At 39.0% G+C, this 22,829-nt stretch overlaps 2 protein-coding genes across 3 annotated transcripts; one reads left to right on the forward strand and one right to left on the reverse strand.

Moving 5' to 3' along the window:
- Positions 1-350: 350 nt before the first annotated feature.
- Positions 351-10,873, reverse strand: LOC131236729 (ras-related protein RABA2a-like). Of its 2 annotated transcripts, XM_058234116.1 has the most exons (3): positions 10,591-10,730; positions 3,881-3,924; positions 351-1,232 (listed from the first exon to the last, which is right to left on the reverse strand). In XM_058234116.1, the coding sequence occupies exons 2-3, from the start codon at positions 3,920-3,922 to the stop codon at positions 753-755; spliced, it is 522 nt and encodes a 173-aa protein (XP_058090099.1). In that variant the 5' UTR covers positions 3,923-3,924; positions 10,591-10,730; the 3' UTR covers positions 351-752. The 2 variants fall into 2 exon arrangements, with proteins under 2 accessions (XP_058090099.1, XP_058090098.1); XM_058234115.1 differs by lacking the exon at positions 3,881-3,924 and having other exon boundaries at positions 10,591-10,873.
- Positions 10,874-22,069: 11,196 nt separating this feature from the next.
- Positions 22,070-22,584, forward strand: LOC131227788 (small ribosomal subunit protein uS13z/uS13y/uS13x-like). The gene has a single exon (XM_058223616.1). The coding sequence runs from the start codon at positions 22,106-22,108 to the stop codon at positions 22,361-22,363; it is 258 nt and encodes an 85-aa protein (XP_058079599.1). The 5' UTR covers positions 22,070-22,105; the 3' UTR covers positions 22,364-22,584.
- The last annotated feature ends 245 nt before the right edge of the window (positions 22,585-22,829 follow it).

Consider the following 22,829-nt stretch of genomic DNA (forward strand, 5'->3'; position numbering starts at 1 on the left):
AACCAGCGCTGCTGCTGCATTTTCTTTCACAAACTGTTTGAAGGAGCCTGAAAAGATGATAAAATGAAGACGGACATGGATGGTGGTTCTCTGTCTGACCTTAAATGGCTAGGACAAAGCTGCCATGACAATGATGAAGAACCATTCAAATTGGGCTAGGATTCACTCAATAGCGCATAGGCCTTCCCTGGTGGGGCCCTTTGGATGGCTGAGCCATGGGCCACACTTGTACAAATAGAAAATCCCAATCTATCCATACAAACTCTTGGACCTTTATACCTCAAAACAAAGGCTAACCAGACGATAACCAGATTCACCATGAAAATATACTCCTCCATTTTCACCAGTCATGATAAAATTTTCTCAATTCAATGTCTTTTTATTTATAAATTGCTACTTGAAATTTTCAACAATGCTCTGAAAGAATGGCACAATAGTGCCTGACAAAGTAAAAAATGTTTGCACTAAGAAACAACTCAACAGTAGGGAAAAAAAAAAAAAAAACAAACAAACAAACAAAATAAGTTTAGAAAAACTACTGGTTCTGAGAATTTTCGAAAATTTGACTTTCATTGATCCATTTCTAAGAAAATGAAGCAAATACACTAACATCCAAAAAAAGAACGGTAAAATAAATACCTGTTGCAAGCACCGGCACAATGCTTAAACTGATCTCTCTGATGACAAATAGATAACCACATTTCAAAGCTAAAACCTCAGGATTGGAACCCATATAGAACTACAGTGGCCTCTTATGTCGAGCAACAAGGCTTCTTTGTGTTCATGGGGGATGCATCCACGACAATTGTCTTCCCTTCTTTAATACTGGCAGGGGCAGACTCCTCTGTAGAGAGATTCTTCTTACTGATTATCCGATATATCTCTGCAAGGATAGTCAGAAAAGCCTTCTCGACATTGATGGCTTCGAGTGCGGAGGTCTCGATGAATGACAATCCTTCCTTCTCGGCATAGCTCTGGGCATCCTCAGTGGCGACCCCACGGAGGTGTTTGAGATCAGTCTTGTTCCCGATGAGCATGATCACGATGTTCGAGTCGGCATGGTCCCGCAGCTCCTTGAGCCACCTGCACACGTTCTCGAATGTTGTTGGTTTTGTCACATCATAGACTAGGACAGCCCCGAGTGCACCCCTGTAATACGCGCTGGTTATGGCTCTATAACGCTCCTGACCAGCGGTGTCCCATATCTGTGCTTTGACTGTTCTTCCCTCGACCTGAAAAATAGAAAACATCATCATCATCTGAGGCCTTATCCCAACAAATTGGGGTCAGCTACATAAATTCGGCTCCACCATTTCACTCTATCAGGGGCAAAAAGAAATTAACCAAGTTTGGAAATAACCCCAGTGACCTGTGTCGGCCCAATTTTTATTTTTTTATTTTTTTATTTTTATTTAAATATAGTATTAAAATGTCAAAATTATTTGCATACAAAGACATAATAATCATAGAGCATTTTCATTTAAGCATAAGTATATTAAAGAGATGAAATTTGGTCTATGAAATCCAAAATGATTTTTCAAGTAGGGATAAAACTCTATAACTTAAAGTCAGCTGGCAGCCTATCCAAAAGGTAATGTCATGTAGAGTTGCTTTCCATGCTGTTTTAAAATTCTAACTTAAAAGTCAGCTGTAGTTCCCCTGAAAAATGATTATCCATGATACAAATATGTCCCGTGAATTCCGAAATTGTTTTCAAATGAACTCTAACCCCAATAGCACGTGCATTTATCTTGCGGCCATCTATAATCACATATGGAGAAATACCATTCAATTACTGGTTGTCACATAAAGTGCAACAAGGTCCTATGCAACTTAATCCAAGTACAACTCCTTGTCAACTTCAATACCAACCGTCACCAATTCAGGCTCAAGTCCCTCAGCCACAGCAGTCAAATCTAAGCATACAATACCCTACAAATAGGCTCAACCTAGCTGTGTTGACATGCATTAATATGGGAATAGTTGGCATTGCTGGAGCCTTCTGTACACTTTCTTTTAGCACTTACTCTTTAGGTACGCTTATTTACACTTATTCATGGGTTATATTTAGATATTAGTATGCTTTCTTTAACATATTGGTGTGAATACTGGGAATCATGAAATGTATCCCAATACTATCATAGGTGTCTTTGTCCAATCTGGATAGAACTTGTCACCCCATGCCAGTCTGAAAGTCCAGCATGCTCTACTTGCAGAAGCAGTCCTTGAAGGGTTAGAACTGACCTTGTCAACGATTGAGAGAATACTTTAAAACTCGCATCTTGAAACATGTCGAGGCATTTGAAAGTTACATACATCAACAATGTTGAAAAACACAACCATGCAGTTTAATTGCTTGAATAAGTTGCACATGCAAGATTTAATCTGCTTCAGTTGTTCACCATAAGAAAGACTACAGAAATCTTCTAAGAAAGGGGGGCAGATGGGTGGTTGGCCCAATGGGAGCATGGTTTTAAATATCTGTCATGATACAGCTGTATTGTAACTGTATCAATCACCCCTGTTACATGATATGATGTATATAGGCCAATATGGCCCGGCCATAAAGGCCCCAATAAAACTTTTATGGTCAATTTTCTCTTGTTTTTCCATTCTTTATTTCAACTATAAAGCTTAGAAACTAATTCTAAACTAGGTCTAAGCCTATTTTGGGGATCAAAACACAAGATTTGAGTGAGATTGGATGGATCGAAGTGGACCATTTTGGGAAATATCGGCAGGATTAACCATCACTTATTGTCATTTTTCTTCTTTTTGTTGTATTCATATGTAATGGGTCTCAATCCACCAAATCAAGCTTGATTTCTGTTCAATTAGGACCTATTTAGTGGACTTTCAGTAGGTCGAATTGATAGACAACATTCTGATCAAAGAATGGGCTGATACAACAATGAATACATGTTAAAAACAAAAAAGAAAAAAGACTTTTTGTGCCAAAAACAAATCAGCCAATATGGGCCTATATTGTTCGATTTGGGTCCGATACAGTCTGATACGCCCGTATTTTATCTTCTTTGGGCCCGGCCAATACGCCCATTGATACCATTATTCAAAACCTTGAATGGGGGAGTTCCCAACCTGTGAGCTTAGCCATCCTGTTGGAAGAGGTGGTGTGAGGAGTGGATGGTGGAAGAATTTCCACCATGTGAGCTTAGCTATCCTATAAGAAGGTGAGATGGTTTGCCTTCCAAGAATCATCCTATCAATTAACATGTGCCTCACGCATATACCCATGGTCTGCATAAATGAGCTGCAATTGTCTAAGGAAACTCTCCTTTTCCTTTCATCCATTTAATAACTTTGAAAATTTCCATTGTCACAATGGTGGAATGGCCTCAAAAAATGAGATGAGAAGATCCTGATTCTATGAGAAACTCTACAAGAAGATCCACATTGGGACACTGTTGAATTTGTTATTCACATTTACTGTGTGGCATTTGACCATTAAACTGCTGTGCAATAAACGCTCTGCAACCAGTACCCACACTTTGCCTAGCTAAAGCGATCAAAGTCAAGGTTTATGCAGCTTTTAAGATGAAGGTTTCTTCACAAACCACAGGAGTTCCAATTAAACCTTACAGTATGAATTGTGCAATTTGTTTCAACCTTAGAACTTCAATTTTCCAAAAACAAAAATACAGGACATAAGCCCACTTCATTGCTCCCTTCAGTAGACAAGTTAGGATCTGCTGCATATGCAGGGAAGAAGAAATCAAACTGCAATAAGGTTGATGGGCACATGAAGTAACTAATGCACAATGCCAAATAGATCTTCAAACCACCACAACAAAACTGACTTATCCGAGAATATCCAAAATTTTCATAAGACTTACAAACTACTGGGTCCATTTACACCCACCTTGACAACACCAGTGGCCTGACTTATCCCAACACACCACATTTCTGCAAACAGGCAAGCTAGCAGGTCAACTCATTTAGCCAATTGATTCATTATAAACACTTTTTTTTTTTTGGGCCAATGCATTATAAACACAAGAACAGAGATGTATGCAGTAGTATAAATCACCGAACACATACCTGATGACCATTACACTATTAAACATAAGTCAGCTATCTCAGTGAAGTCAGTTTCTAACTCAAGGTTGATCAAAGTCAACCAATGCAATAAAAGATAGATGGTTAAGGAGTCGAGGGAAGGAGCTGGGATTTTAGGGATTTTGGGCATCTGAAGAGTAACAAGATGTAAACAGTTGAGACAAGATTTCAAAGATTGCTCCAAGATGGAGATGATTGGAAATTGGGATAATCTGTAGCTATGGCAATATGAAGAGCTGATTGGATTGTGGTGTTATTTTTTGTAAGGTTGTTTGAGTAGGCTAGATGCATCCCATGACTGACATGAGGCACCTGGATGAGATCCTTTAGGATGGGGATCGGGCTTAGATTGAGAGCAAGGGAGTAGGGCATAGGCCCTGTAAAGATCTTTGATGGATGCCACATGGGAATTTTGTTTGCAACTTCATTTGGTGAGAAGGGATGTAAGTGATTGTTCACTTACCCAAGAGAGGGCCTTCGATAGGAATGATTGGAGAAATAGGATCCTTAAAGCTGACTCAAAATGGTTGGGAGATGATTACTTGGTAAACAAACACATGGGAGCAGCTTGTTTGTAAAATAAGACGAGAAATGCTATTTCCAGAAGCCTATCTTTGAGTTTAAAAGCACAAAATCCTGTTTGCAAGAGACAAGCCATTATAGGGGGGGGGGGGGGGGGTGCCACAGGGTGACTTCTCCATAGCCTAGTGATGCATCTGCACACCATCCCACACATGCACAAGAACTAGAAGAGGCCCATGTGGGATCCACTTAAGCACACCTGCAAGGAGTCCTTCATTTTAGTTTCTTTTTTCATTTAGCTTCCTTAATGGTTTCTTTGTAATTTTAGAAGTCCAAGTTGCAGTTAGATTAGAAATAGCCATATTCAGGGAAAGCTTATAAATAAGGCCTCATGGCCTTATATATGGAACACTGATGCAATCTTGCAATGAGAATTTTCTGAGAGGTTTTCCTACAGTAGAACTGGTGAGGGGATTGGGTGATCTCTAGCATAAGGGCTGGAGGACCGTTTAGCTTTGTTCTCAGTCTTTTATTCTTCTATCTACCCATGTATGTGGATGATTTGAGGCTTTAAGGTAGTACATCAATTTCAATTTGTGATTAATTTCTTTTCTTTTCTTTTCTTTTCTTTTTTTCTTGATAGGATAGCAGATTTTCTCATTCAACTATAGGAGGGGAAGGAAATTCCAAAACAAAGATAGGAATGTGATTTCCCCTCACTAGCAAATGTTTCAATTTTGGGCGTGTTTGGAAAAACCGATTCCAGTGTAATCTGTTGCAAATGCGCAATTATGGCAGTTTTTACCGTGGTTGGATAAAAGATGAAAAGAGAGGGCTTTTCAACGTTGTCTTCCTACACCATATCCGACACACATAAAGCCTTGTAATAGAGGCCAATCCAACAGCTGAATTGCATGTCATTCTCGCTGAAACGAAAAGGCCATTTGCTGCTTTTCTTATACCGCATATGCTACTCTGTCACACTCCAAACTCCTCCATTGAAGCCTCTCTATGAGAAAGAACAAGAGCTCGGTTCCCTTCATCTCCTATTCATCTCTAGTAAGAGTGGCCTTCTTCTATCTCGCCTACAATGTCCAATCAAGAAGGAAGGTTTCCCATCCACATGCGGAAAAAAAAAAAAGAAAAAAAAGAGCAGGTATGGTAGCCAAACCATAATCTTCTCATTCTTCTCTCCCGCACAAGGAGGGTTGTAGATGTAAGGAAGGGACCAAACCCTAATGGCCTTAAACTTTGGTACTTATTTCTTCCAGTGATATAGGGGAGGAGATTGCCTTAAATGGCTAGCCTCGTCTTGTGGGAATGGGCCTTGTGCTGTCAGTAACCAAGGATTTGAGGTCATCAGATACCCCTGAAGGGGTAAGTCCAATGATTACCCTCTGAGTTAATCATCTGAAAGGTAGTAGGATGACGAAAGGAGATTATGAGGACTACAAGCCGGATGAACTGGTTAGAGTAACCTTTCGCCCCACAAGGAGGATTGTAGAACATGGACACAGATATTGTTGCAATGCATTCATCTTCACAGTATTATCATACTGCATATAACGTCTGATGCAATAACACTATCTCATGCCAATATTGTTTTAAAAAAGTGGGATGGATGAAGGTGGAAGCTTGCGGAGGGTTGCTATTTTGCACACAGACTTCCAGTATGTGAGATTTCAGCATGCATGTGATGCTATGCATGTAGATTATATGGATTGATCTCTCTTACATGTGGAGCCCTCCGTGTCATGATCCAGACATTGATAAAAGGGGCATCGCAACGTATGGGGTATGCCCCACTCAGCTTCCCCAATACATTTGACATGGTCGTAGTTACCATGCTTTGAAGATTTCACCATCCTTTGTACATGCATCTGATGTTAGATAGAGAAAATCAACCACTGTGCTGCTTTTATATTCAAATTTCTGTCAGATTTGCAAGTGTATGTCACGCCAAACATATTATCATCCTGCCATTGTCTACGACATGCAAGGCCCACTACCTCCTGATCTATGCAGTTGCTTCTCCAATTGACTTCCTAATTGATTTCATCACGCATGTCATGGTAAGCATGTCGTAATCCATACAAGATGTGAATTACAGATCAGCCCCACTGCTTTCTGTTCCACACCATCCATATGTATGGCTTCATGAGAGATGGGTTATGCATTGCTCATCCTCCCCTCATCAAACAATCTAGGCTTCAAAAGCCACGCATTCGAGATGGCAATGTAGTTTCCCCATGCATCTATGATTATGTATAGATAATCTTGTGCATCATTCCTTCTTCAATCCATGATGCGTGTGGTATCTTCATGCATGTCATGCTATGCATGCAATGATACAGACATGTTTATTGTCCCCCCGTGCATTCTACCCATGCATGTCTTTGCACACATGTTATGATCCAGACTGATGTGAATGACAAGTGGGGACAATGGTTGAAGTATGTGCATGTCATTGACACATGTTACGATCCATTCACATGTATAATTACAAATGGCAATTGATGCATACTTGCCCATTCATAATATTGTCTACATAAACCCTCATACACCACCTTCGAAGTTTGATTAAAGATTGTGGAACATTTTCAAAGAGATGGTTTACTCCGACTCAATAGTAGATCCCCATGTATATGATTGGATTCCATGAACTGCATGCATCATGTATATAGTTCATATATATTGTTATATGCTCGGTATGTGTTGTTGATGACTTCTATGAAGTACTATAAAAAAAGCTATCTATGTGATGAGGACATCACTTCACGTACACCATTGCATACGTATCAGAGGAGGAGGCAGGCCACACCAATTTCCTTGTGGCTGGGCGAGTATCCGTGTTCGTGCTAAAGACCCCATGTGCATGTGTGAGCATCTGGAAGACCCCACACTGAGAAGATGTGCATGGGCTGCTTTATGAAGTGATTCAGACCTTTAGATCGGAGGGATGTAACGATCGGGCCATTGGATCACATGATCAGGCCATTAACTGTGGATCGTCCACACTAGTTTTTCTCGGCTATTATCAGCTTATAGGATTTAGTTTTGTTTATGTCATGTTTGGACGCTATTATGAGTATTTTTAGTTGCTTTTAGTTAAACTAAGGTTATTTTCGTCAAAATTCACAAAACAATGTGTTTATTGCAATTTTTGAACTTTCTTGAAGCTATAAAAGAGGGTGGGGGTGTGACCTTCTCCATTGGATTTTGTGATTAAAAAAAAAAATAATTAAAAAAAAAAACAGAGAGAGAAAAAAAGCTCTTGCTTTCTTATTATATCTTCATGCAATTTGAAGATACTTTCATGAGATTTAGAAGGGAGATTGGTGCGAGGCTAATCTTCATCAACGGAGGTGCAAAGTCTCATTTTATCTTCACATCATCTTCTCTCTTCTCCTCTATCAAGGTATTTTCTTCGAATTCTTCGATTCTCCATTCTAAGCCTTCATCATTTCATAAACACATGTTTCCTTTATCTTTCAACAATTCCAAACCCTAACCGACATAACGCATCCATCCCACGCCACATGTGTGACCGTACGGCCACGTGTGAATCCTTCGGGTTGGCTGTACGGTCACACCTCACCCCTTTTGGCTTTCCATCATCCTTATATCAAAACTCATTTCTTCCATTCTCAATACCCTAACCCTAAACCTAAAATCCATAATTTTTCTACTTTCCCAAATTACCTAAACCCTAATTTTTACCCTAAGTTGTATTAGGTTTGTTTACTTTGAAATAGACTATACCCTATGCTAATTGGATGTTCCTGCATCCATTAGATTAATGATCTTGTGTTACAATGTTGGTAATTTAGGCTAGGATTATGCATGATGTTCTTTTGATTTTCATGGGATTCGTGATGATTATGGCAATACTTGTGTTTTTTTGTTAATTGTCTTAATTCCACTATTTGACCTCACATGTTACTTGGTTTATGCATCGGTCCTACGTCACTATATCTCACCTATAATTCTGGAATAGGGCTGCTATAATAGTGGGGAAGAAGAGTGCTTCTTTTCTATGTAATTTGGTGGGTAGGTTGGTTGTTGTTGTATCTTTTGTATTCTTTGCCGACTTTTCAGTGCTTTTTTAATAAAATTATCATCTTTCAAAGGGAAAAGAAAATATGTGACACCTCCAACCTCTTGCCATATTGTGTTTACTTATGCTAATTATTTTTCTAATCCTAATGCATTTTGTCATGTCCAGAGTCTACGTCGTTTTTGTTGGCTGACGCTCAGATATCTACCATGACTGGGAGGAGTGTCGGTGTCAGGAACAAGTAGAGCAGTATAGTGGATGTAGATTCTGATCCTACTAGTCGCATGAAGAAGCTTTGATTGCCCGGTATGCCTTCAATGGCACGTGTGCTATTCCATGTGTGGGTGCACCTATGTTGGATGAAGCCTGTGCAAAGCCCACTTGTGCCACACCCATGGTCTCTCCACATCCTGTTGCTGCTCATGAAGTACCCCAACCCTGCCCATCAGATCACCCGAGGGATGTGCATGATTTACCTGGCATGTTAGTTGATCTCTTTGTTATGGTTATGTTGATCTACTTTGTTGTTCACAATTGAATCATGTTCATAAATACTATGTATGAGTTTTGTGGGGGGTTTCATTTTTTGGTTGGGTTAGTTGAGGGATGTTCTGTATTAAGGGCTTGTTTTGAAGTCGATTAGTTTAAACATCCCGAAAAACTACATTTGCTTCATAATATGATGTCTTGCTATGCAATGAAAGTGTGTTTTTTTTTTTTTTTTTTTTTTTTTTTTGTATTGGTATGGTTCAAACTCACTTGCAATACATCATACTCCTTTTAAATGTTACGTAAACAGTTTGTGTGATTCGACTCACCTATAACGTGGGTGGATGTCAATTAGAATTTAGATGTATATGTAATAGAAATGATTATGTGCATTGTGGATGTCTTTATGTCAGTTCAGATGGTTGAATTCATAATTAAATTGCACCGTGAATTTGTGTAAGGCAGTGGTAATTGCCAATTTCATAGTGAATTCCAAACATTGTAATTACATTGCGGTTGTAAGGCACCGCAGACCACCATAACTTTTTGGAAGCATATGACAGTATGTTCCAAACGCAAAACAAACAGCAAAATTAGGCTGCCAGGGTTGAATACTATGACTTAGAACACGAAAACAAACAAGGTAATCGTCGGTCAAATGCAGATGTATTCCTCCGACAACAAAGGGAATTAATCATTGCGCTTTTCAAATACATTAAGCTGGAATCCATGTTTCCAAACACGCCCTTAATTTTGTTCTAGTTGCATTACCCAAAAATCCAGCTAGTCTATTCATCAGGTGGGCCACACATGCATGAAGAAATGGATGGTTAGAGAATTGATAGCAGCCCACTTGATGACAGCATTGGCCTGATGTTTTGGACATGACCACTGGAGACCATCACATGAGCACTTGTGCATCTGGGGGAATAGAATTCCTCATAAGACATGAGGAGAATCTGTACACTGTAAGACTCATGAGAGGAAATGCCATAGGAGAGACCATTTCAGATCAGCATGCAATCGTGGCTGATCACATCAAATCAACAACCATGATTCAGAAGCGGAGAAAGGCATATGATCATGCACATTGATGAAATCGACGGAACAGAAATACCCGAAATTTGGAAAGATATAGACAATGTAACAGTTAGAACAGAGATGTAAGCTTAAAAGAAACTCCATCAAAATTCCTCGAAATCAAAGAAATGTGTCAGATCTCAATATCATAAAAACACATCAATTAAGATCAAATTTGAAAAAAAATTAAAAATTAAAAATTAAAAGCACCCCATTCACACCGAATTCAAGCTTTAAAAAAGATAAGAAAAGAAAGAATGTAATCAAAGTTCAAAATTGCAAAATCTAAACTCAGTGAAAGAAACCATTTCAGATTCGAAAAAAAAAAAAAAAAAGAGAAGAAAAAGGGAAAAGCGGAGAGAGACCTGAAGGGTACGGGTAGCGAATTCGACGCCGATGGTGGATTTGGATTCCAAGCAGAACACATTCCTCGTAAATCGGGACAGCAGGTTCGACTTCCCAACCCCCGAATCGCCGATTAATACCACCTTAAACAGGTAATCGTATTCATCCTCCGGTCTCCTCGCTGCCATCTCTCCCTCTCTTCCTCTCTCTGCTATTACGAGAGAGAGCGCAAGCGAATCGGGATCGGATCGGACACGAACTGCTCTCTCCCTCTCTCTCTCTCTTTCTGATATTTTAAGACTCTCGTGTCCAGATATAATATGACAAAAATACCCCTCGTTGAGAGAAATACTGAAATGAAAAACTTTGATACTCTGGAAGTTGTGATGGATGATAGTCAGGCACTTATAAATCATACACGTGGCATATATTTATGTCAAATTAAACTTCCAAAACTATTATTACTGGTATAGATGTATCGTGTACCTAAAATATCGTATGAGATTATCTGACTATATGTAGGTAGACATTTATTAGGATGTTAAAAATGAAAAATATCCAATGGTCTTGTTTCAACAAACAAGTGTCCATGAATCACATGGTGGGATTACTCAAACAATCGAATTTTTATATATTAAATTATATGTAGTGGATTGCACAATCTGATCGGTTTAATTCAGTTTCCATATGCCACGTATATAATATCTAAGTGCCTGTATATCAAGCACCATGCGCTGGTGTGTATCATATAATCCGAAGGAAAATTTGGATACTCTGCTAAGCATGATGGATGATACACAGTCACGTAGAAATTGCGTATATGGCATATGGTTAATTGAGAGTAAACTATCCAACTTACGAGTCCACGTTTTCATGTATGGATAAGTTTAGATTATACTTATTTGATTGTCTGAATGTCGGATTGGTTGACATTTATTGGACGGCTGGGAATGAAAAAATCCAACGGTTACGTTTCAAGAAACAAGTGTCAGAGAATCAGAGGTTAGGATTATTCAACCAATCCGATTTTGGGTCCATGAGTTAGATAAAGAGGCTTCTGCAAATTAGTCAGTTTCTTTTGTTAATTCATGTCCAGTGTATAATTTCTGAGTGCCTGCGTATCAACCATCTTACTCTGCCAGAATATCAGCAATTCGCACGAGGTGAGGAGAGGAGAGGAGAGAAATTTAGGCCTGTGGACCCCGCCTTTTAGCCAGCTGGTTTTATGGTAGAAGACAAACCTTCTTTTGCAACTTAGACCTGCACGTGCGGATGACGAGTGTTGGGACGAAAATACCCCTCCTTTTTGCTGCTCTTTTCACTGGTGCTGCTTTTCAGCGTTTGCTTTCACTCCCCGACGAAAAAAACAGATGCCTCCCCTGCACTTCCAACAAAGAACAGAAGTACGAAGGGGTTTTTTTTTCTCATTTTCCTTACCCAAATTTCTGTGAAGCACCTAGATATCTATCTAGATATCATTATTCTACATTTTTCATATTTCATCTTGGCTAGGGTTACGTGAAATCCAACGAACTGGTTACATCTCCTTGAAAATTTTCAAAATATTCCCTCACTTGAAAACACCTCTTTACCGCAGCAATCGGAGGTATAGATCTTGAAAAAAAAAGCTACACTCGTACAATGGCATTGCATGCAAAGTTTAGTCAATTCCATATGTTAGGCTTAGTCGATTTCATGCGTTAGGCTTAGTTAAGTTTATGTGTTGATTGATTGAATCCATGTCAAACTCGCTCAATTCAATTTGAAGCTCACTCAATTCTATGTTAGGGCTCACTTGATCTGATGCTACGCTTGCTAAATTCCATGTTTACCCTGCTCAATTTCATGCTAGGATCGCTCAATTTAATGTTTGCCCAGCTTAATTTCATGGTAGATAAGGTCAATTCAATTTTTGTCTCATAAATATCATACTAGGATCGCTCAATTTAATGTTTGCCCAGCTTAATTTCATGGTATATAAGGTCAATTTAATGTTTGCCATGATAAATTTCATACTAGGATCGCTCAATTTAATGTTTGCCTAGCTTAATTTCATGGTAGATAAGGTCAATTTAATGTTTGCCGCGATAAATTTCATGCTAGGATCGCTCAATTTAATGTTTGCCCAGCTTAATTTCATGGTAGATAAGGTCAATTTAATGTTTACCTCGATAAATATAATGCTAGGATTGCTCAATCTACTATTTGCCTAGCTCAATATTATCCTATGCTCGCTCAATTTACAGTTTGCCCATTCAAGATCCATGCAATGCTCGCTCAATTTAATGTTTGCCCTGCTCAATATCATGTTATGCTTGCTCGAATAAATGTTTGGCCAACTCAATATCACGCTATGCTCGCTCAAAATATTATTTGCCCACATCAATATCATGATATGCTCGCTCGATTTATCATATGCCCAGCTCAATATCATGCTATGCGCTCTCGATTTAATGCTTGGTTGCATAGCTGAATTTATAGTTTGTCCTGCTCAATTTTCAGTTTGCACCATTCGATTTCATGCTTGCCACGCAAATGTGTCGGATTTTTCCGCTGAATTTTATGTTTGCCCCGCTTTTTTTCATGCTTGCCCCGCTCATTTCCTAGTTTACCCTGCTCAATTTCATGCTTGCCCCGCTCATTTGCTAGTTTGCCCTACTCAATTTCATGCTTGCCTCGCTCATTTCCTAGTTTGCCCCGCTCAATTTCATGCTTGCCCCGCTCATTTCCTAGTTTGCCCTGCTTAATTTCATGTTTGCCCTGCTCATTTCCTAGTTTGCCCCGCTCAATTTCATGCTTACCCTGCTCATTTCCTAGTTTGCCTCGCTCAATTTCATGTTTGCCCTGCTCGTTTCCTAGTTTGCCCCACTCATTTTCATGTTACTACCGCTGAATTTCTTATTTACCCCACTGAATTTCTATTTTGACCCGCTTAATTTTCAGGTTGTCCTGCTGAATTTCATGTGTGCCCTGCTCAAACTGATAATGCTTCCCTCGCTCAATGGCATGATAGATAGTGTCACAAAAATAAACAAGCACCACTTGAAACTGTTCGTTAACAACGAAGGTCCTTTATTATTTAATCAAGTTTTGTCATATGGCATGGTTCCATTGATTTTCGATTCACTGATAATGTGTCATTGTATTGGTTTTCAGATAATGGCTGCAAGAATCATGTGCTCTTTTGGCGGGGAGTTAGAATTTGAAAACAAGCGATACTCGTACACGGGTGGAACATTAAAACAAATGACGCTACGTCTCGAGACTACGTACGAGGAGCTTCGATCTAGAATTTACAAGATTATTAAGAGCAGACCAGAAGATTGTGATATCAAGATGAAAGTATTAAATCCTTGCACTAACAAATCAATGCCTCCAATCGAAATTGAAGACAACGACGACGTCAAAGAGTTCTTGTCTTACCAGTTTGAGCATTCGGAAAAATTCATCCTGTTTGTCATCGAAACAATCCAACACATCAATACCACAACATATGTGGACAGTGTGGCTGAGGAGTATGGCGTGGAATTCAAATATAATCCTTCTCCATTACAAATGGTAGTAAGCAATGATCAATTACCCGAGCCGCCGCAAACAGTAAACTTCGTGACTAGGCAAGTCAGTGGTGCAGTTGACATTAATAGTAATTATGAATACAACACACTGCCATTAGCATCAATAGCAGATCTGCCATCATCATCTACCATCCCATCTGTGCGTGTAAGCGTCATTCCACTTCGAGACCTCCCCAAAACATCAAACCTCATGACTCGTCAAGTTCTCGCGCCATTTGATGATGATGCACTCGCCAATGCAAAAATGCAGGAATATACTAATTTGTTATGTGAACCGACCGATATAACTGACGGGCAAACGTTTAAGGACAAGAGTCGGTGCTAGTATGTTTTGAGTCAATTTGCAATTCAGAATAATTTTCAGTATAGATTACTATACTCAAATTCGATAAGATTTATCGTGGTGTGCTTCGAAGATGCATGCGAATGGAGGGTTCATGCATCTTGGGTGAGTGACACAGGTATATTCAAAATACGGACTTATACATAAAAATACACGTGCGGCATGGCATGGAAGAAGAGCGATCACCAGCAAGCCAGCAATAAGCTAGCGTGTGATCTGGTTATTAGCCGCATTAAACAACGCCTAGGGTTGATGTCACGTGACATTATCTTTATCATGCAAGAGAAATATAATATTCGTATTAGTTATTGGAAGGCATGGAAAGCTAAGGAGCTTGCAATGAATCACATGATGGGGTCTTACGAAGACTCCTACAATAAACTCCCTTTGTATTTGCATGAGTTGAGGAGGGCCAACCCAGGGACAATTACTGCCGTTTCTGTAAATCAACAGACTTGGAGGTTCGAGAGATGTTTTCTAGCTCTCGGATAATGCATTCGAAGTTTTCAGAAATCATTACGGAGGGTATTGGCTATTGACGGGACACACTTAAAGGGTAAATACAAGGGTGTGCTATTCATCGCCACGGCCTTAGATGGGGACAATCATATATTTCTACTTGCGTTTGGCATCGGGGAATCAGAGAACAACATCAGTTGGAATTGGTTCCTTACCCACCTTAACAATGTGTTAGGGTCTGTGGAGGGTCTTGTCATTATATCCGACCGACATAAAAGTCTAATGAAAGAGGTTCCCCAAGTCTTCCCGCCTGCAATCCATGGGTATTGTGTGTACCACATCTATAGAAACTTGGTGAACACTTTTAAGGACAAGTCATTGGAGATGTATTACTGGATGGCTGTGAAGATTGCAGGAGGGCCGAATTTGAAAAAATAATGCATCATATCGAAATCGCCAATCCCCCAGTACATGCATGGCTGGCAGAAATTGGGTATGAGAGATGGGCATCTTTGCACTTTCCAGGAAGAAGATTTAACTTGGTCACGACAAACATTTCTGAGTGCGTTAATGCCCTTTTTAAAGAAGCACGCGAATATCCCGTTACGAAATTGATAAAGGCTGTAATATTGAAGATACAAGAATTGTTTTACAAGAGACAAGAATCTACAGCATCATTTGTGGTCCATTGACATCATGGGTGGAGAAACAGTTAAAGGATATCGTGCAGAAGGCGTGAGATGTTCGTTGCCATGCTATTTCTCGAGATGAGTACTATGTCGTTGGAGATTATAACGATACGGTGAAGCTCAGTGAGTTTTCATGTACATGTCGTGAGTTTGGCGTGAAGGGGTACCCTTGCATGCATGTCCTGTCAGCCTGCATAAACTACAATTTGGATCACTACTTATACTGCTCCCCATTCTACACGGCGCATAATTACCTGGCCACGTATAGTGAATCGGTGTATCCAGTACGCGACAATAGCGAGTGAAAAATTTCAGCGGGGATAAAGGAGTATTGTGCCCAGATTAAACCCCCCAAGATAGAGAAGGTCAGCTGGAAGATCCAAAAAGCTTAGAATTTCATCGCGTGGAGAGTAATTGAAAACAGTAAAGTGTGGGCGATGTAAACAAACTGGGCATAATCGCCAGTCGTGCAAGTTTCCAATACCCGGTGTATAGCATATCGTGTAATTTATGTAATTTATATACTTTGTATGATACATACAATTGAAAGTTATATATTGCTCCTAGTTGATCTTCATGTATAACATATCGTGTAAAAATGCACCAACTGTCAGCCCTATCTATACATGCATTCCAAAATGCCCCCTTATATTGTAAAAAGAAATTATCCACTATATTACCTGCATAATAAGGGTGACATCTGGATAATCAACGCCGTGTGCAGATACATCAGAAGTTACAAGAATAAGACCTTTTGACTTCCGGAACTCATCTCCAACCCTGGTTCTATAGCTCTGCAGCTTTCTAGAATGGATCTCCCACACCTTCAGATTCAACTCGGAAAGAAGGTTAGCAACCAGTCTTGTGACCATCGCAGTAGCACAAAAGACAAGAACCTGCAATTAACTTCAACTGGTATAAACCAAAGGTTGCGGATCGAAGAATCTTGGCAAGAGGAGTAAATTTGATTTCGGTAATTATGACCAAGTAATGATGCATACCTTATAGTCAATATCCTCTGATATATGTTTTGTGAGAATGCTATATAGTATTGAAAAATGCGTGTCAAGAGGGGCAACTAAATGTGTCTGTCTGACCTAAGTCACAGTCCACATTGAAATATTTACGGAAAAAGTAACTGAATAGGTTGAGCCACCCATCTAAAAAAATTTGTCATCAGCAATGAAGAAGAAATCATGTATATGGTTTACCTGTGAGTGTGTCTCCTCATACTTTGTATGATACATACAATTGAAAGTTATGTATTGCTCCTAGTTGATCTTCATGATTCTCAAGTTAGAACATGTTGAAGGAATCTCACCACTTAACCCATTGCTATCAAAGACAGATTCAAATTAGCTCACGAGTGCCCCATCAGCAAGGCATCCGACCAGATCAACGGTCCCAATCAGCACACACGTCAGCGATGGGTGTGGTGGTGGAGCAACACCTAATAGAACTTCACGAAGCACAACATAATAGCATCTCTCTATGCCACATTGCATCATTCAGTACAGAATCTTTATGCATATTATTGGATGGGTAATTAGTGAAAATATGCCCACTGACTAATGGAGAATAAAATGCTATAATCGACATTCCTAAACCACGAAAGCAAGAAAACCTATAACTGATTCGTTAATAGGGTTCTTGGATGGGTAATTTGTCACTGTTGATAAGAGCTTGAGAGCACGAATAGGAGATATAGTATGTATCAAGTAATCTTATTGTGATAAGATTCAAATTTGAAATTTCTCTCTATACAATAAAAATATATAATATGTAAGGGAAACGAACAAGTTGAATCTTTACCAAATTCAGGGAAGAAGTCATATATGCACTTTATTATGGATATTGATAACTATCTGAAACCTGACTGGAATCAATCAGAGCCAGAAGATAATAAGCATCCAAATGGCATCAAAGGCAGCAAGTTCACATATCATGAGAAAACATATAAAATTGCCATAGACAACAAATTCATTAGTTCACCAAATAAAGAATTTAGATGGCAAGCTGTAGTAAACTTACCTAACACTAAATACTATAATCAAAATAAGTACCCCAAGTTTAGGCACCGAATTCATAGTCCCCTGCATCAGTTAAAGTAAAACTAGCGCCACTATTTAAAGAAACAGTTCGACAATAATATCCGATAGGCTTGGCATCCCAAAAAGATACTTGATGCACAAGCCAACAGACATGAGTAAATACAGTCTAGCTGGATGGACCGGCAACCCGTGGAGCGACATCATCACGCCGGCAGGTGATCATGGCAATAAGGTTGTCAATTTTACGCTCGACCCGGTCGATACTATTCTGAATGGCCTCAGAAAACTGCTCTAGTCGTGTCATTCGTCTATCCTACTCATCCATGTGCCTAATAATATATGCCATGTGGTTGCGGTATGGCATCCTTCGACTGGTATGACCTTATGAGGGTCTTGGCACCTCACACTGCTCTCCCTCCGTAGGATGGTCAGTGTCGGCTGCCTCTGTCTCAGCCGCGTCCGTCTCTGCAGCATCTGTCCCCACTGCCTCTGCTTCTGTCTCTCCTATAAAATCTTCATTGCGCCTTACTGATGTCAATGCCCCTTTCAACCCCAGTTTCATGCGCTTAATGTTGTTTTGTGTAAACATTTTCACGGGTCTGGGTCGGTCAATGGTGGGCATCAGGCCAACATGATGGGAGAGTAAGCATAATAGGTATGGGAATGGAATGGCATCCCTTCTGGTGGTCACTATGCTGTCGGCAATTATTTGAGTAATGATGGTGGGTAGACACAGAGGAATACCATGACAGATGCTGTATAGAATATCTAACATATACGAAGTAATGTCAGACTTGTTCGAGTCCCTCGGATATACATTCCAGGTGAAGATACTGTGTAGCACCTTGTACTTGTCTTCCAGGTGCGTCGCTCTCAGTGCATTACTCTTATGCCATGGAACATTCTGTCCATTACAAACATACTTCGTCATTTCTATCCGCACAGCTGGGTCATCAATGTTGTGATCCGTTAAGCCTCGACCTATGGCTAGAATCGCTAAAAGTTGTGCAACTACCCTAGTATTAATGGTGGTGGTGGTCTCTCCAATGGTCACCTGAAATGAAGCAGGATGTATTACTGGCGAGTGACAGTATGATAGAAATATGATCACTTGCTCATTTCTAACTGTCCCTCCAAAATCTAATAGTTTACTCCACCCAACTTTCTCCAAAATCTGTGGAATCCCAAATTGCTGGATGCACGCTCGATCGACCTTCTTTTCATAAATGATTTTTTTCGGACGTGATATTTATCGTGCATATTCGCAGGGGGAGGAGGAACCTCTGGGATCAATTGTTCTGGTTGTATTAGTGAAGGGGGATCCTGAATTGGAGTACTCCTTTGAGTACGAGCTCGCCTAACCGGCGATTCGGACGGGGAAGTCCGTTCTCTGCCCATTCCGATGTACGTCTTGTACGGAGTTTTGTACGATCTCCCCTGGATGACTCTCCAACCATAGCATTTTTTCCTTTATCCTTAGGCATTATGAATGTTGCGATGATAGTGCCTGTTGCAACCATTAAGAGATATGATAAAATAAGTCAATTAAGGTAATTAAGGTGATAAAACCATCTGAAGGAAATCTATTGATATTATGTGTGAGAATGTTCCCTTTGTTCAAAATTTACTCAAAATCAGTAAGTGGTTCATATGCATGAAATTTGGTCACAACTATACTCTTACAAAAGAAACATTAAAAGATTTTCTTTTCAATTGAGAAATTTCTCATTAAAGGAAGGAAAACACATCACAGTGGAAGGAAAGAATCCTCAATGACAAGGAAGGTATGGCTAATCCCTCGTCCACGAGATTGGCATATCTACAAAACACTTCCGTTATTGCTTCACATGGATCCTTGCAACAGTCAAGTGCTACTTTCCATCACACCCTTCAACTAAATTAGTCCCTTCGAAAGCAACAAATCAACAACACTTGGTGAATTTTAAAACACAACAAAGCAATGATGGATCACCAGGAGTTAAAAATAAAAGCAGTGATGTTTATGGGTCACCTGCTCCCATAGCCAGTGATCGACAGTACTAATGGGTCACTCACCACCCATATTACTTGAGACATGAAAAAGTAGAAACAATTCAAGTAAACAATATCATTCAATACATTCAAATTGTAATAAAAGAAGACAACGGTGGGAAAATAAAGGGAAAATGTTTTTATGTCAACATATGCATATAGATTGACATAACATATACGAGAAAAACAGATTGTTAGAATAAAAGAATGGTACATATTCAACATTCACATCCTATCACCCCAATGAAGATCTGTGCCTCTACTGTTGTCAAACTGTTCATTTGCCGGCCAAGGCAATTAAGGTAATCCGGGGACACATAGTCAAGTCATTGCTCCCCAAATCGTATGATCAGTGTTTGCAATCTTGATAGCGTCGGTATCACAGTTCACACAAATTTCAGATATTTGGTCTAACATAAAACACCCAACAACAGCAATGATTTTTTTCCCTTTATTTCAGGATTTTCTTCACATAACTTACAACGACAAACGCAGGTTAGACTACATTCCTCTGTTCTTAAACCAAAGACCATCATCATAGGCTCATAGATTTGTAACTGGGGCATCTCTATATAGGAATGATGAATAAGATAGACTCCAATGAAACTTCACCACCATTTCAAAAATGGTGGGGACATGACCATCATATATATTGTATAGCACGTTTCCCAAATTAGTAATGTTTAACAAGAAGATCAAGAACTTATCCACCATCAGTACTTCAAGAACCTATAAAACACTGACATAGCATTTCATATCGATTGTAATGAAGACAAACATACCGAGATCGTCAAAAAAGAAATCCCTTGAAGAGCCCCGTTGCTAATGTGGAGAAATCCGGTTGATATGAAGTGGATCGAATGTTTTGGAAGAAGGATTCTAAAAAAGGAATTTGAGAGAAATAAATGATGGTTGGTGAAAGCAGTTAATGCTGTTTTTTTTTTTTTTAAATCGATCATTGTCGATTATATCAACAAGTTGTCGATATATCGACAATATCGAAATTTCGACGGACAGACCACTGGAGAGTTCAGTTCTGTAATCGATATTATCAACCACTAGTCGATATATCGCCAATATGCTGTTGATATTATCTAGAACATGTCGATATATCGAGTTAAAATGGAATTCTTGGAGTTTTCTTACTGGATACATTCAGACGTAAGTCGATATATCGATAAGTGACGAAAAATCTATAATAGATATATCGACAACCTGTCGATATATCGACATATTATGAAAATGATCAAAAGTTCGCTGCAAATTTGCACTTCAGATTCGATATTATCGATACCTCGTCGATATTATTGACAACTTATGTCGATTATTTTTGTGATATGTCGATTATATCTACAACTTACGTAGATCATATCCACGATATGTCAATAACATCGACCGTACATTTCTGGTTGGTAAATTCGTAGATATATCGACATATTGTTGATGTATCGTCACGTATGTCGATATGATATATAAATTCTCGATATATCGATTAAATATGAAATTTTTGTGTTTGGTCGCTGGACAAATGAGGACATAATTCGATATTATCCACAAGATGTAGATATGTCAACATGTCATCTGCCATCGATATATCGACATGTTGTCGATATATCGATTAAATATGAATTTTTTGGGTTTCGTCGCTGGACAAATGAGGACATAATTCGATATTATCCACAAGATGTCGATATATCGACATGTCATCTGCTATCGATATATCGATAGGTGGTTGATATATCGATTAAATATAGAATTTTTGGGTTTGGTTGCTGGACAAATGAGGACATAATTTGATATTATCCACAATATGTCGATATATCAACATTTCATCTGCTATCGATATATCGACCACTTGTCGATATATCGATATACACTGCAATTTCAGCAAAGCTTGCTGGACTGTTGTCATCCATATTCGATATTATCGACCATGTGTCGATATTATCTACGACTTATGTCGATAAAATCGATGATATGTAGATCATATCAACGTTTGCAAATTTTGCTATTTTTTTTGTCTATTTTTTTGGTGTATTTTTTTTTGAAATTTATTCATGTACCTTTTTGTTGGTGTTTTTTTTTTTTTTTTTTTTTTTAAATGTTTGGGTTAGTTTGTTTATGGAGGTGTCTTTAAAGAACATTTTGATGGATCTTCTGAGCAATGCTTTGAATGATGTTCGAAATGTTCGTTCCAATAAGCACATTGCATTGATAGGTATATTTTGTACTTAAGACCTATTAGATGTGTTGTTGAAAGTGATGGGGACATGTATTGGGTGTCAAGAAATCTAGAGGTTCGTATACAATTGACAAATTATAGGAATGCATGCTTGTGATTGTTTAAGAGGGCTGGTGAATTATCTGTGGTAGAACTAGAGAACCTCATGGTGATTGTTGCCAACCCCCACCAGTTCAAAATTCCAGACTGGTTTTTGAACAGGAAGAAGGATTACAAGGATGGGAGGTATTCTCAGGTTGTCTCAAATGCACTAGATAGGAAGTTGAGAGATGATTTGGAGCGATTGAAGAAGATCAGGAACCATCATGGTTTGAGGCACTACTGGGGTCTCCATGTTCGTGGTCAGCACACCAAAATAATAGGCCGCAGAGGAAAGATTGTTGGTGTCTCCAAGAAGCGTTGAGTGCTTTTTCTTCTCTTCTTTTTTCAGTTAACCATGTTAGATTGGCCTGGTGAGATGTATTTTGAGTTTTAGAATTGTTTAGTGGTTGTTCCTTCCTGTTTTTGTTTTACAATCCAGTCTGAGCTGGGTTCTAGTTTTTGCAATATTTGGATCTTTTGACTGAATTTATACTTCCCTATGGGCCCAAGTTATTAGCGGATTATGATGGGTGAAAATCTAAAGATTAAAAAAAAAAAAAAAAGAGTAGGTGATTAGTTTATTTTCACTCTTGCAATAGATAGTCAAATCGCTAAATAAGAATTGTTTTTTTTATACTTCTCCAATGTCTCAAATATATATAAATGCCATCAGGGGTTTTTTTTGCACCATGAATTTAGGGGGTTTTGAGGGGATTTCAAATCTCCTAATATGTTTCGCACCATAAGGTAATTGGGGGCTTTCAAATCCAAGGGATTTGAAATCCAAG

The sequence above is a fragment of the Magnolia sinica genome, chromosome 2, assembly GCF_029962835.1.
Source record: "Magnolia sinica isolate HGM2019 chromosome 2, MsV1, whole genome shotgun sequence".
Lineage (NCBI taxonomy): Eukaryota > Viridiplantae > Streptophyta > Magnoliopsida > Magnoliales > Magnoliaceae > Magnolia > Magnolia sinica.